The sequence below is a fragment of the Cavia porcellus genome, unplaced genomic scaffold (assembly GCF_034190915.1).
Source record: "Cavia porcellus strain 051 isolate PalLab524CR breed Dunkin Hartley unplaced genomic scaffold, mCavPor4.1 scaffold_7, whole genome shotgun sequence".
NCBI lineage: Eukaryota > Metazoa > Chordata > Mammalia > Rodentia > Caviidae > Cavia > Cavia porcellus.
This window is the reverse complement of record NW_026947490.1, coordinates 54,998,289-55,010,665: the sequence shown is the minus strand read 5'-3', so window position 1 is coordinate 55,010,665 and position 12,377 is coordinate 54,998,289. Positions and strand designations below refer to the sequence as shown.

General features: G+C 49.4%; 1 protein-coding gene, 1 non-coding gene and 1 pseudogene across 3 annotated transcripts in view; 1 reads left to right on the top strand and 2 right to left on the bottom strand.

Moving 5' to 3' along the window:
- Adcy10 (adenylate cyclase 10) overlaps nt 1-12,377 on the top strand; it is a 74,221-nt gene that overhangs the window by 31,006 nt on the left and 30,838 nt on the right. For both annotated transcript variants that reach the window (XM_063253606.1, XM_003468699.3), the window contains exons 11-16: nt 528-604; nt 1,281-1,470; nt 1,966-2,021; nt 5,562-5,715; nt 9,759-9,951; nt 10,766-10,852. In XM_063253606.1, coding sequence (XP_063109676.1) covers nt 528-604; nt 1,281-1,470; nt 1,966-2,021; nt 5,562-5,715; nt 9,759-9,951; nt 10,766-10,852 — 757 coding nt within the window. The remainder of the gene's footprint in view (nt 1-527; nt 605-1,280; nt 1,471-1,965; nt 2,022-5,561; nt 5,716-9,758; nt 9,952-10,765; nt 10,853-12,377) is intronic.
- LOC111756444 (U6 spliceosomal RNA) lies at nt 3,366-3,470 on the bottom strand. Its single transcript, XR_002790936.1, has one exon. It is a non-coding gene; the product is annotated as a U6 spliceosomal RNA (small nuclear RNA).
- On the bottom strand, nt 3,824-3,940 carry LOC111756454 (small nucleolar RNA SNORA40; annotated as a pseudogene).

The window sequence follows — 12,377 nt, the reverse complement described above, 5'->3', positions numbered from 1 at the left end:
TGAGTGCCACCCTGAGCCCACCTGGTGCCCCGGGTCCTTCTAAAGGTTAGAGGGTGGGGTCCCCGGGGGCGAAAAGAAGAAAAAGAACTGAGAACTCTTGGTCCTCCAGTCCTCCAGGCCTTGTACAATTGCCATAAAGTACCAACACAGGGTACAAGCTTTTTTTTTGTTTTCATCTTTTTTCCTTTTCTTTTTCCTGATACTGGAGTTTGAGCTCAGGCCCTCCACACTGAGCTACATCCTCACTCACTCTATTTTTTACTTGGAGACAGTCTCACTAAGTTGCCCAGAGTGGGCTGAAATTTGCCATCCTCCCGTCTCAGCCTCCCAGAGTGCTGAGACTACAGCGGGGCGCCACCATGCAAGAGTCAGAGGTCATTTATTGAAAATCCTTCCCCACCCACCCCTCCCCATCCCATTCATTGTTTTCCTGTACTTCCTCTGTGCTCATCATCATTTTGGAAATTCTTTTCTTTTGTCAACGCCCATGATCTCAATGGCTCCCACAACTCTCTCCCTGGCGCTAGTACCGTGTCCATCGGCGTGGCCAGTGGCATCGTCTTCTGTGGGATCATCGGACACACGATGCGACACGAATACACAGGTGCCGGGTCAGCCCCGCTGCGGGAGGACGTAGCTGGGTCCGACTGTGGATGCGAGTTTCTGAGGCGGACTTGAGCTTAGGAAATCTGGAGTCAGCAGAGCTGGGCAGGCAGGGAGGTGCTCAGTGCAGGAGATGAGGGCCATCCACAAAATCTCCTGTTGACATTGAACGGCTTCCTAGCTCTGCTCCTGGAATGGGATAGGGTAGTGGAGGACCGCTACGCATGCCTGAGTATGTGCGTGCACAAGCATGTGTGTGGCACTGGGGACTGAATTTAGGGCCTTCACCCTAAGCTCTATCCTCAGCCCTTGCTAAGCCTGCTAAACTGAATAACCCAGGCTGCACTTAAACTCCCAATCCTCCTGCCTCAACCTCCCAAAGTGCTGGAACTACAGGGCTGTCACCAAGGCTGGCTTCTATTTTCTTTCACCTTATCTGAGAGGCTTTGTGGCTGTGGCCATCCAGCTCACAGGCCTCTTCCTGTCCCCGGTCCTCCTAGCCTGGGGTAGGTTGCTCTCTGGGCCTCCAGGTGAGAGGCTGATGGCTCAGGGGTTCCCTCTCACTCTGTGTGTGAACAGCCACCGGCTGACCACAGCTGGTGGAAGGGGGAAACTCAGGACTGAAAAAAGGTAAAGGTCACCTGGGGCCGTGAGCTCTGGTTCCTCTTTCTGGGCAGTCATCGGTCAGAAAGTCAACATCGCTGCCCGGATGATGATGTACTACCCAGGGATCGTCACCTGCGACTCCGTCACCTACAACAGCAGCAGCCTGCCAGCCTACTTTTTCAAAGAGCTTCCAAAGAAAGTTATGAAAGGTGTTGCAGATTCAGGACCGGTCTATCAGTGCTTGGGCCTCAATGAGGAAGTGTGAGTATGGGCATGGACTTTGCGGTATTTTCTAGAGAAACGAGAGAATGGGGAAGAATTTATCCAGGATGTGAGATTGCACCACAGCAAGTTGTTGGGCCCTGTATTGGACATCTTGTCTCCCCAGAAAGGGGTGTCTCTCTCTCTCTCTCTTTTTTTTTTTTTTGGTACTGAGACTCGAACTCAAGACCTTGAGCTTGCCAGGCAGGTGCTTGTGCCGCTGAGCTAAATCCCAGGCCCAGAAATGGTTCTCTTGTGCTCTCAAAGACTCAGTCAGCATTTGTGGAATGGTGTCGGGTGCAGTGGTAACAGCTGGAACCCGGGTGCCTGCACTCTCTCTCTGATCAAGCAAAACTGCTCCTCTCTCCTGTGGGCCCTTGAGTTGGGCCTACACCCTCGTTGGAGACTGCAGAGGAGCCCATCTGGGACCTGAGAACCAACCCGGTGCTCTCTGGCCTCCCCTCCTCTAACGTCTCCCCCCTCCTTCTTTGGCAGTGTGTTTGGTATGGCATACCTCAGGACCAAGGGAAATGAGAACTACCCCCTGCTGGGTAAGTGACAATCCTGGTTTTCCAATCATCATCAGACTTTTTACTTTTTATTTTGAGATGAGGCCTTGCAAATTATCAGGTTGCCCAGGCTGGGTTTGAATTTGGAACCCCCTTGTCTCAGCTTCCCCAGATGCTGGTATTACTACTTTGGGTTTTTACGAATAATATTGGCATCAACATTCTGTTTGTTTGTTTGTTTTTAGAAACAGAGTCTCAACTGTGCGGCCCAGGCTGGCCTTGAGCTCTCAGTGATCCTCTAGCTTCAGCCTCCCACATGCTGGCTGGGATTACAGGCCTGTGCCACCACACCCAGTTTATGCCATCAGTGTTCTTGCACAAGTCCTTTTTTCTTCTCCTCCTTCTTCTTTTCTTCCTCCACTTCCTTCTCCTCCTCCTTTTTTGTTTTGATTTGGTTTTGTTGTTTTATTTGAAACAGGGTCTCACACTATGTCGCCCAGGCTGAGCTCAAACTCACGGCCTTCTAAGGGCTGGAATTACAGCTATGCACCATCACACCTGGCTTTGCACACGTCTTCTGGTGAACACATGCGTGGATTTTACATAAGTGAAATTGTCAGGACAAGTGGTACCATTTGGTACCAAATAGCTCTCCAAAGAGGTTGTGCACATTTAAATGCCAGACAACAGTGCTGAGTTTCAGCTTGTTCATTTTTACCAGCAACCATAGTTTTGTCAGTCTGTCCTCTATCTTTCTATTTATGCTGTGCTGGGGAAGCCAACCGAGGCCCTTTTTTATGCGAAGCAAGTCCTCTACCACTGAGCTACCGCCTTGGCCCAGTCTATACTTTTAATAATTCTATTAGGTCTAATGATATTTTATTGCGATCTGCATTTGTGTTATATTTCCTTGTCATGTTTGCTGGCCATTTGTTAACCCTCTCTTGAGTGTGTGTGTATCTTTATTTTAGCAGGGGCCTCTGGGCCACAGCACTGGGAGGCTAGTACATGGGAGGGAGCCCTCCTAGATTTTAAAACCTCTGTTAATCTTTTATAAAACATACATCTGCCAGGTTTCATCTGGGCTATATTTTTATCATAGATATTTTGGAATTGTTTATATATTCTGGATATAAATCCATTACCGTCTATTTACCCTGTGTATCAGTTCCCTAATCTCTGATCTTCTTTTTTCTTTCTTCTCTCTCTTTCCCTCTTTCTTTTTTGTTATTTTGAGGAAAGATTGAGCTAAGCTGTCCGGCTGGCCTTGGATTTATGATCTGCCTGCTTCGGCCTCCTGAGTGCTGGCATTTTAGGTGCACATCACCATGTCTTTCTCCTTTTTAAAGAGTGATTACCTTTTTTTGTCTCTTTTTCTACCTTTTTAAAAATATGAAACCCTTCAAAGATTTGTGTCCTCCTTGGACAGGAACCATGCTAATCTTTTCTGTATTATTCTACCATAGTTCTGTATGCTGTTGAGGCAAGCACTGTTTGTTTGTTTTTTGAGACAGGTGCTCAATATATAGTTCAGGTTGACTTTGACCTCACTAAGGATCCTACGCTGTCCTTGAACTCTCAGTAATCCTCCTGCCTCAGCCTCCTGACTGCTGGGTTCACAGGCCTGTGCCACCATGCCCAACCTGAAGCAAGCACGCTCACTCTCTCTCTCTCTCTCTCCCTCTCCCTCTGTTTCTCCTTCTCCCTCTCTCTCTCCTGGAACTCAGAGCCCTGCACAGGCTAGATAAGTTCCTAGTACTGATCACACCCTCAGTTCTTTTTGATTTTTAGAGAGCTTTGCCTCCCAGAGTGCTAGGATTACAGGCGTGCACCATCAGGCCCAGTTTATTCCTTTTTGTATGTTTCAAGACCACTAAGTTCTGAATTTCAAAAAGGATTTCTATTTGGCACCTGTGCGTAAGTCCTGGTCCACAAGTTGGACAAAAACAAACCCAAGAGTGGCTGTAGGAATTTCCTTCCTTCTAGAAGACTTGACCATCTCTGAGAGACTCACCGCAAGTTTAGTCCTGGCCACCTCTGCATCAGGCCCAAGGAGAGGCAATGGGTCCCACACTCTGAGGAAGGTCAGGCTGACTTCGGCAGAGCCCTGAGAGAAGGCAAGAGAGCTGCAAAAAGCCCCCAGCCAGAGGAGGTGCCCCTGGGCACAGCCTTGTGGTGGTTTTCAGGGTCTTCTAGCACATGACTTCCTGTACGCTCGGACCCCAAACTCCTGCAAGGGCGAGAGGAGAAGGGAGAAAGAAAAGAGGGGACTCGAGCTCACCTCCCTGAGCTCTTGCTCTCCCGCCTTCCCTGCAGATGCCCACAGTGACCCAGTACTAGGGCCTCTAACCTCCCTCCATAGGTTTGGGGACAACAGGACAGTGCTATTGTGTAGCCTCCATGCAACACGCATGCATCTGGCGTGAGATTCCACCCAGGGGAGGTGGGCGGCAGCCCATGTGCCTTCCTACAGCTGCAGCCTGCAGCAGCTGGACCCTAGTTCTAGGAGCAGAAACGCCCATCTTCATAAGAGCGCCTGCCAGTAACATTGCAGTAACAAGGACAAAATATATGATGAATACATAGTGGCATTTCAGGTCCAAAACACAAACAACCATCCCAGATAGAAACGAGACACGTGTAATTTACGGTTAAGTGGAAGCATGGCAGGAGCGCTGGCCTAGCACAGGCAGCCTAGAATTCAATCCCAGGGTCACAGAGGGCAAGTAACTGCTCACACGCCCTACAGAGTCCAGCAGGTGACTGTCCACTGGGCTTTGGCTTCTCACATTCTGTAGGGACAGAATAGAGAGGTAGGGGCTTCTGCTCTACAGCTTGAAGGTTTCAAGCAAAAGAAGAAAAGATAGGAGCTCACAAAATGGAAGTTGCAAAGAATTTTCAGGAAGGGACATTTTCACACCAGAGCGTCTGCAGAACGGTTCTGACTAAACCAGGAAGCTTTAAAATATGCAGCATCCACATGTAGGACAATGTAACTGGTTTTATCAGAAAAAAATACCATATATATATATATATATATATATATATATATATTTTTTTTTTTTTTTTTTTTTTTTTTTTTTTAACTAAGAACTGAGGTCAGAGCTGGCTGTGGTGGTGCATACTTGTGATTCCAGTATTCAGGAGGCTGAGGCAAGAGGACCACTTTAAGTTTGAGGCCAGCTGAAATATTATAATCAGATTCTGTCTCAAAAAACCAAAGATAAAGAAGTAAAAATCAAAACCCCTATTTCTCTCACAGCTTGTGGTAGTCAAATAAAACTGCAAAACCACCTTATTAGCTAGAAAGTTCCAGAGGGAGATTTTAAAAACTGAAACCACCCACGGGCTCTGCGCAGTGGTGCACACCCGGAATCCCAGCACAGGGGAGCATCCGGAGCTGGAGGCCAGCCTGCTCCTAGCAAGCCCTGTGTCAGAAATAAAGCTCTCAGGCTCTCCGGAAGGTCTGAACAACCCTGAGGGCTCCAGGGGCCCTTCTGGGAGGCACTCAGGACGCACTTTCTTCTATCTCTATAGATGTTGATGAGTTTACTCCTTTTTTTAAAAAAATAAAAATCACAGGACGCGATAAAGAGATCAACTACTTCATGGATAATATGAAGAAATTTCTGATTTCCGGCTACAGCCGCGTCCTCATCTACGAAGGCATGACGGGCTACGGGAAGAGCCAGATCCTCAAGGAGGTCGAGTACCTGGCCCAGGGGGAGAGGCACAGGTGTGTGACTGGGCGCGATGCCCCGGTGCAGGCCCAGAGGAGTCCTCCCGCTCCCCCTCCTCCCCGGCCTCCTCCCCTTCCCCCCCTCCAGCTCGCCTGGGGCATGCACAGCCTGGCTGGAGCACGGCCTCCTGTGGAACAACTCCTGACCCCCGAAACCCTGATTCATGCGGGTGGGGCCTGCGTATTTTAAAGCTGCCTGAGCAATCCCGGCGTGTAGATGGGCTGAGGGTGACCGGCCGACTGGACGCAGAGGCGGAGGCCTGGCTGGGTCTGCAGAACAGACTGTGGTCAGGGGTCACTCGGCCACACCGCTGAACCCCAGGGCGGAGACAGGGACTGCAAGGCCTTCGGATTTTTCTCCGGAAGGCAGAGCTGTTGCACCTGCCTAGAATTGCTTATGTAGGTCTTTCTTTCTTTTTTTCCCCCCTTTTTTCTTTTCCTTTCTCCTCTCTCTCTCTCCCTTCCTTTCTTTTTAAATGTTTAAATTGTGATCAGTCCCTGTTTGCAGTACACAGTGATGACCTATGGAAGGGAGTTGGTATATGCACATCCCTAGCACCTCCCACTTGCTTTTGCTTCTCCCTTGCCCCTCCCCTGTCTATCCCCCCTCCCAACTTTTTTTCACTCCTGGAGAGTGAACCCAGGGCCTTTGCACGGAGCTATATCCCCATCCTTTTTGATTTTTTATTTTGACACTGGGTCTTGCTGAATCACTAAGTTGCCTAGGCTGGGCTTGCTCTTGTGGTCCTCCTGCCTCAGCCTTCCCGAGTGCTGGGATTACAGGAGTGAACCACCTTTCCTGGCTTCTGTGTTTGCCCATCTCGCCCCTTGTGTGACAGGTCAGAGATGATGGTGTCTCCTGTGTCCTCCTCATGAAACTGAGTGGTAGGGGAGCTGCTGATGAGCTTTGCATCTCGTGCAGCCGTGGTTCTTTGATGCTGTGACGCTGGCTGAGAAAAGCCAGCTGCAAAGTCCCCGACACTCCCCGGGGGTGACTGATAACCACCAGAAGGCCTGGCTGGTCACTTCTGGAACTCTCCAGTGCTCCAGGACCGGCCCGGTGCTTAGTGGCCCCACCAGGACAGTAACAGGACAAAGCACCGCTCTGGGGACAACAGGACCAGTCTGGCTCACAGTTCCAGAGGCCAGAGGCTGAGATCCGGGCGGCAGGAGTAGCTTCCTCTCAGCCCGGGGAGAAAGAGTCCGATCCAGGCCTCTCCAGCCTGGCTGTGCCTGGGCTTCCCACTGCGTGGTGCCTCCCTCACCTGATCTCTGAGGTGGGGCTTCCCTCTGTCCCAGGCTGGACTCCCAAGCCTGGGGTTAGTGATTCTTCCAGCTCAGCCTCTATGGAGCTGAGATTATAGGTAGTAGCACCACACCCAGGCACCCCCACATTTCTCTCTCTCTCAATTTTTTTTTTTTTTTTTGCAAAGTTTTGTTAAAGCTAAGAAAGGAAGCAAGCACAACAGAGCAAGTTTCAGCCAAATAAAATTAGGAAAAGTGCAGCCTACAGTGTAAGGGTGGGCCATGTGCACTAGGGAGCAGGGTAGGCTCTCCTTAGAAAGAGGCCACTCACGTAGGTCTAGGGCCTACCCTATTTTGGCATGATGGCATCTTTACATTTGGGGGAGGGGTTTGTTTTGTTTTGGTGGCACTGGAGATTGAACCCAGGGCCTTCTCACTGTACTTCAGTCTTTCTTTCAAAGTTTTAATGTTGAATCAGCGCCTCACTATGTCCCTAAATTGCCCAGGTGGACTCAAACTTGTGCCCCTCCAGCCTCAGACTCCCAGAGTGCTAGGACCACAGGGCTGCACCACCACGTCCAGCTCAGGATGAGCTCCTCACAGCTAATTATCCTGCTGCCACCCTGTTCTCAGATAAGGCACATTCTAAGCTACCAGGGGCTATGGCCTCAACAGATGGATTTGAGGGGCCACGAGCCAGCCCACACCAAATGCCAGTAGCCTGGGCATGAGCTCCAACAGACCCCTGTCCACAGGCACTGGAGCTAAAGAGGGGGAGATGAGGGGAGGTTCAGTATCACACAGTTTGTGGGACAAGAGAACACACGCTATAAATAATTCACAGAGCAAAGTCAGAGAGCAGCAGAGGGGACTGGGGTGGACTCTGCAGGGGTCAGCGTTGGGATTCGATGTCTGTGAATCAGTTTCTCCTGTGAGTGTGGTTATTACAGATTATAAACATATGCATACAAAATAAAATGAACCTTTCTTTCATGAGACATGGTCTCACTGTGTAGTTCAGGCTGGCCTTAAACTCATTCATTAGCCCAGGCTGGGTTCAAATTTACCATGATCCTCCTGTCTCAGCCGACCAAGGGCTGGGATTATGAGTGTGCACCTTCAGGCTTAAAAAATAAAAGTAACTTAACAGAGAAAGAACAGAATCATGGAGAGGAAGGCAGGAGAGAGTTGTGTGGGCTACCGCTGTGGGGCGTCAGGAGTGGGTTCCAGAAGGCCCAGCCAGGCTGAGCGAGGAGGAGGAGCAGCAGTGGTCAGTGTCCGGGCTGTGCTGGGGAGCACAGGGGAGCACAGGCCCAGAGGAGCTGCAGTCCCAGGCATGCAGAACCAAAGCTGCTTGTCTGCTGAGAGAAGGAGACTGGCCAGAGCCACAGCAGTCAATGCGTAGGCACACACGTGCCATCCCAGCACTTTGGGAGACTGTAGCAGGAGGATTGCAAGTTGGAATCCAATTTGAGTAATTTAGTGACTAAGTGAGATCTTGCCTCAAAAAAAAAAAATTAAAATTAAAAGAACTGGAGATATAGCTCCGTGCAAAGGCCCTGGGTTCAGTCCCTAGTACAAAAGCTGTAAGGTTCTTTTCCTGCTTTTACTTGGCCCAAATTTGCTTTGCAGAACCTGTTTCTTTTCCTGCCTTTAATAAAACTTTGCAAAGACAGAGGCTTTGGAAAGTCCAATGTGTTACACAAAAGGATATCGATTTACACTTTTAGGCATGAAGATTTCTTTTCACTTTTTTCTTTTTTTGAGACAGTCAAAAAAAAAAAATAGCAAGACTGTTTGCTATGAAGTCCAAGCTGAACTCAACCTTGGCATCCTCCTGCCTCGGTCTCCCAATTCTCACCACACAGCCCAGGCTGGCCTGAAACTCATGATCCTCTACCCAGCTGAAAAATTTTAAATGAGAATAATAAAAAAAAACCATTTTAATCTTTTCCTTTTTTAAATTTTATTTTTGTTTTGTTTTGAACTGCACTGGGTCCCGCTATGCAGTTCTGGGTGGCCTTGAACTGACTATGTAACCTAGACTGGCCTCAAACGCACAGCAGTCCTCTTGCCTCAGCCTCCCAAGTGGTGGGATTTCAGGCATGTACCACCACTCTCCGCTCTTTTCTTTTCTCCTCTCTCCTCTCCTCTCCTCTCCTCTCCTCTCCTCTCCTCTCCTCTCGTCTCTGTCTCTGTCTCTGTCTCTGTCTCTGTCTCTGTCTCTGTCTGTCTGTCTGTCTGTCTCTCTCTCTCTTTCTTGCAGCACTAGGAATTAAACCCTATGCAGTTATCCACTGCGCTCTACCCCCCCCCCCCCCCCCGGCCCAAAGATCTGCATCTAACTAGAATCTGGAGGGTTTTATTTTTAGTTTTTGTTGGTTTTGGATACAATGTCCCCTTGTTGTCCATGGCTGGCCTTGACTTCACTCCATTCACTGGGCTGATCTCGAACTTGCAATCTTCCTGCCTGAGCCTGCTGAGACCGGACTGCAGGCGAGCACCCGGCTGATCCTTGAGGTTTCTGTGAAGTTGACGGCTCCAACGTAGTGGCAGTGGGTGCAGACAGTGACCGGTAGTGGTGGCCGCCTAGGGGAGTCTGAAGCTGTGGGGCCAGGGCGGCCGGGCAGACAGGCGGGCAGAGCCAGGCGAATGAGGATTTCAGAGGCAGGGGTGAAGAGCAGCTTGGAAAACCCATTAGCACTGCTGAGTAGGAGGACTCAGCTTTCCTTCAACCAAAAACAAAAAACAAATCCCATTCAAAACTCTTCTGATCCTGAATTTCTCGTAAACAGGACTGTCGCTATCGCACTGACCAAGATCAGCATCCATCAGAATTTCTACACCATCCAGATACTCATGGCCAACGTGCTGGGTCTGGACACCTGCAAACATTACAAGGAGCGGCAGATCAAGCTTCAGACTACAGTCAGGAAACTGTTGGAGGAGAAGTTTTTCTGCCTCCTTAACGACATTTTCCATGTCCAGGTAAACCACCAGGGGCCAGAGCTGCAAGGCTGCCCTGCTGCTTTTCGCCAGGCCTGTCTTTGACATTTATCTTCCTTCCGGCATCTGCAGCACCCAGACGGGGAGGGATGGCTCTGTCTTCCCTCAGCAGGGCACGCAAGTCTTGTTCTGCAGCGTTGAGGGCGGAACCTAGCTCCTCTCACAGGCGAAGCTCACGTTCCGTCATTGCGTGATGTCCCCAGGTCCTGAGATCATCTTGCTCCCCCTCCCTCCCTTTCCTTTTCCTTGCAGTGCTGGGTGCTGAATCCAGATCTTTCACACTGACCACATCCCCAGCTCCCCCTCATTTCACTTTTTTAAATTTTGAGACAGCATCTTGCTAAGTCACTAAGTCTTCAGTTTTGGCTGAAACTTGTGATCTTCCTGCCTCAGCCTCCTAGAATGTTCGGATGACAAGCGTGTGCCACCACATCTGTTTGTTCTTTTGAGACAGAGTCTTGCCAAACCCAGGTTGGCCTGAACTGATGATCCACCTTCCTCCGTCTTCTGAGGGCTAGGATAACAAGTGTGTGCCACTAGTTGGTGTTCACATTCTTGAGGTACAGTAGAGATAGCTAGAAACACTGTATCAAGAAATTCCAAACGGCCACCTGCAGATTCATACTTTTCTCACCTTTCCATCATAGCTATACTATCCTAGCATGACTAAGAAGGACATTATAGATTGCCTAACGTTTGTAGATTTTTAAGGCGCAAAAGTGATTCACTTAGAGTCACAAAATGAGTCATTTCCTCTCCTGCTTCCCTATGCTCAGTATTATAATTCTTTGTGCAGTTTCCTACTTCCCGGGAGATTTCCAGGATGAGCAGCTTGCGAAAGCAAAAACAAGTGGAAAAACTGTTTATGAAGATCTTGGAGAAAGTAAGTCTCCTGCGTTCTGAGTTGTGGGTGGAGGAAGTTGGGTAAAGGACGGCAAAGACACCTGGCCTGAGAGCTCACGGTCAATGGCGGGACCCCTGGGAAGTGTGTCCTATTCCTTTTCTGTCCCTGGGCACCATATCTGACATCCACAACTGAAAGTAGGATTAGTTTGGCTCATGGTTTCAGGAGACACAGTCAATGGAGAGCCGGTTTCAAGGCTTCAGAAAGCTCTGGGAAGAAGGGTATGGTAGAGGAAAACTGCTTGGTTCATGGTGGCCAGGAAGCCAAGCAGGAGAAAGGCCTGGATTGGGCCAGGCAGCAGGTACAGTACCCAAGAGCTCGTGTCCACAAGCTACCCAGGCCCAAGCAGGAGAGTGCTCTGCGGATGTGCTAGGTACTCCTTAGCCAGAAAGGTGACCTGTAAGGATTAACAGTCCTCCATTCTCTTCTTCCTATACTTGAAAGGAGTTCCTAATATGACTCCTGCCTCTGTCGCCATTTTTCTCATCTGTATCAGATGTAAAACATCTAAGTAGTTATGGGGGCTGTAGATGGGGTTCCGTGATAGAGGCCCTGGGCTCAATTCCCAGCACTACAAACACAAACAAAACACAAAATGCTTCCTATCCGGGCTCTTTGGCAGGCTCTGGAGATGTGAGCCCCAGGCTGTCACTTGGTACCTGAGAGACGCTGTACCCAGTGACAGACAGAAGCTCTCTTTGCGTGACAGTGTATAGAATGGGAAATAATCATACCTAGCTCCTAGGGGTGTAAGGCTTAAACAAGTAGAGTTTATGGAAAACACCAGGGCTTCTTTCACAAGACACCAAACAAGCACGAGCCTCTCTGAGTAACACAGGACTCCACCTGAAGCCTGGAATTTTAATAGTCCAGTCCTCACTTCTAGTGCTGTGCCTGGCTGGGGTAACTCATGCTGAGTTTGGTGTAGAACCCCAGATTCCATGTCTTCCTACCACAGTCCCTTTCTTCCTCATTCAAAGTCCCAATTCTTGATTTTGTTAGTAGCAAGCTCATTGACACAGCATTTAAAATTGCCCTTGCCAAGCTGGCCGTGGTGGTGAGCACCTGTAATTCCAGCGGTCTGGGAGGCCGAGGCAGGAGAGCCCCAGCAACAATAACAAAAATGGTTGAGGATGTAACTGATTCAATCCTGAGAGAGAGAGAGAGAGAGAGAGAGAGAGAGAGAAATCAGAGGCAGCAGGAAGTTCCTGCCCATTCTCTCATACGGGCACCCTGCATCTGCTCATTTTTGTTGGGTTTTTTTGGTACTGGGGATCGAACTCACGATCTCGCACTTGCCAGGCAGGTGCTTATGCTGTTGAGCTAAATCCCTGGCCTCAGTTATCACCTCTGACCTCAGCCAGCCTCTGACCTCCCTGTGCTTTCTGTCCCCACCACCGTGGTGGAGGCCCTTATCTTTTCCTGAACCATTTGTGTAGTTTTCCAGATAATCATTGTTCTGTTCCACTGAAGCTTTGTGACATTTTGAAATCATCCCTGCTAC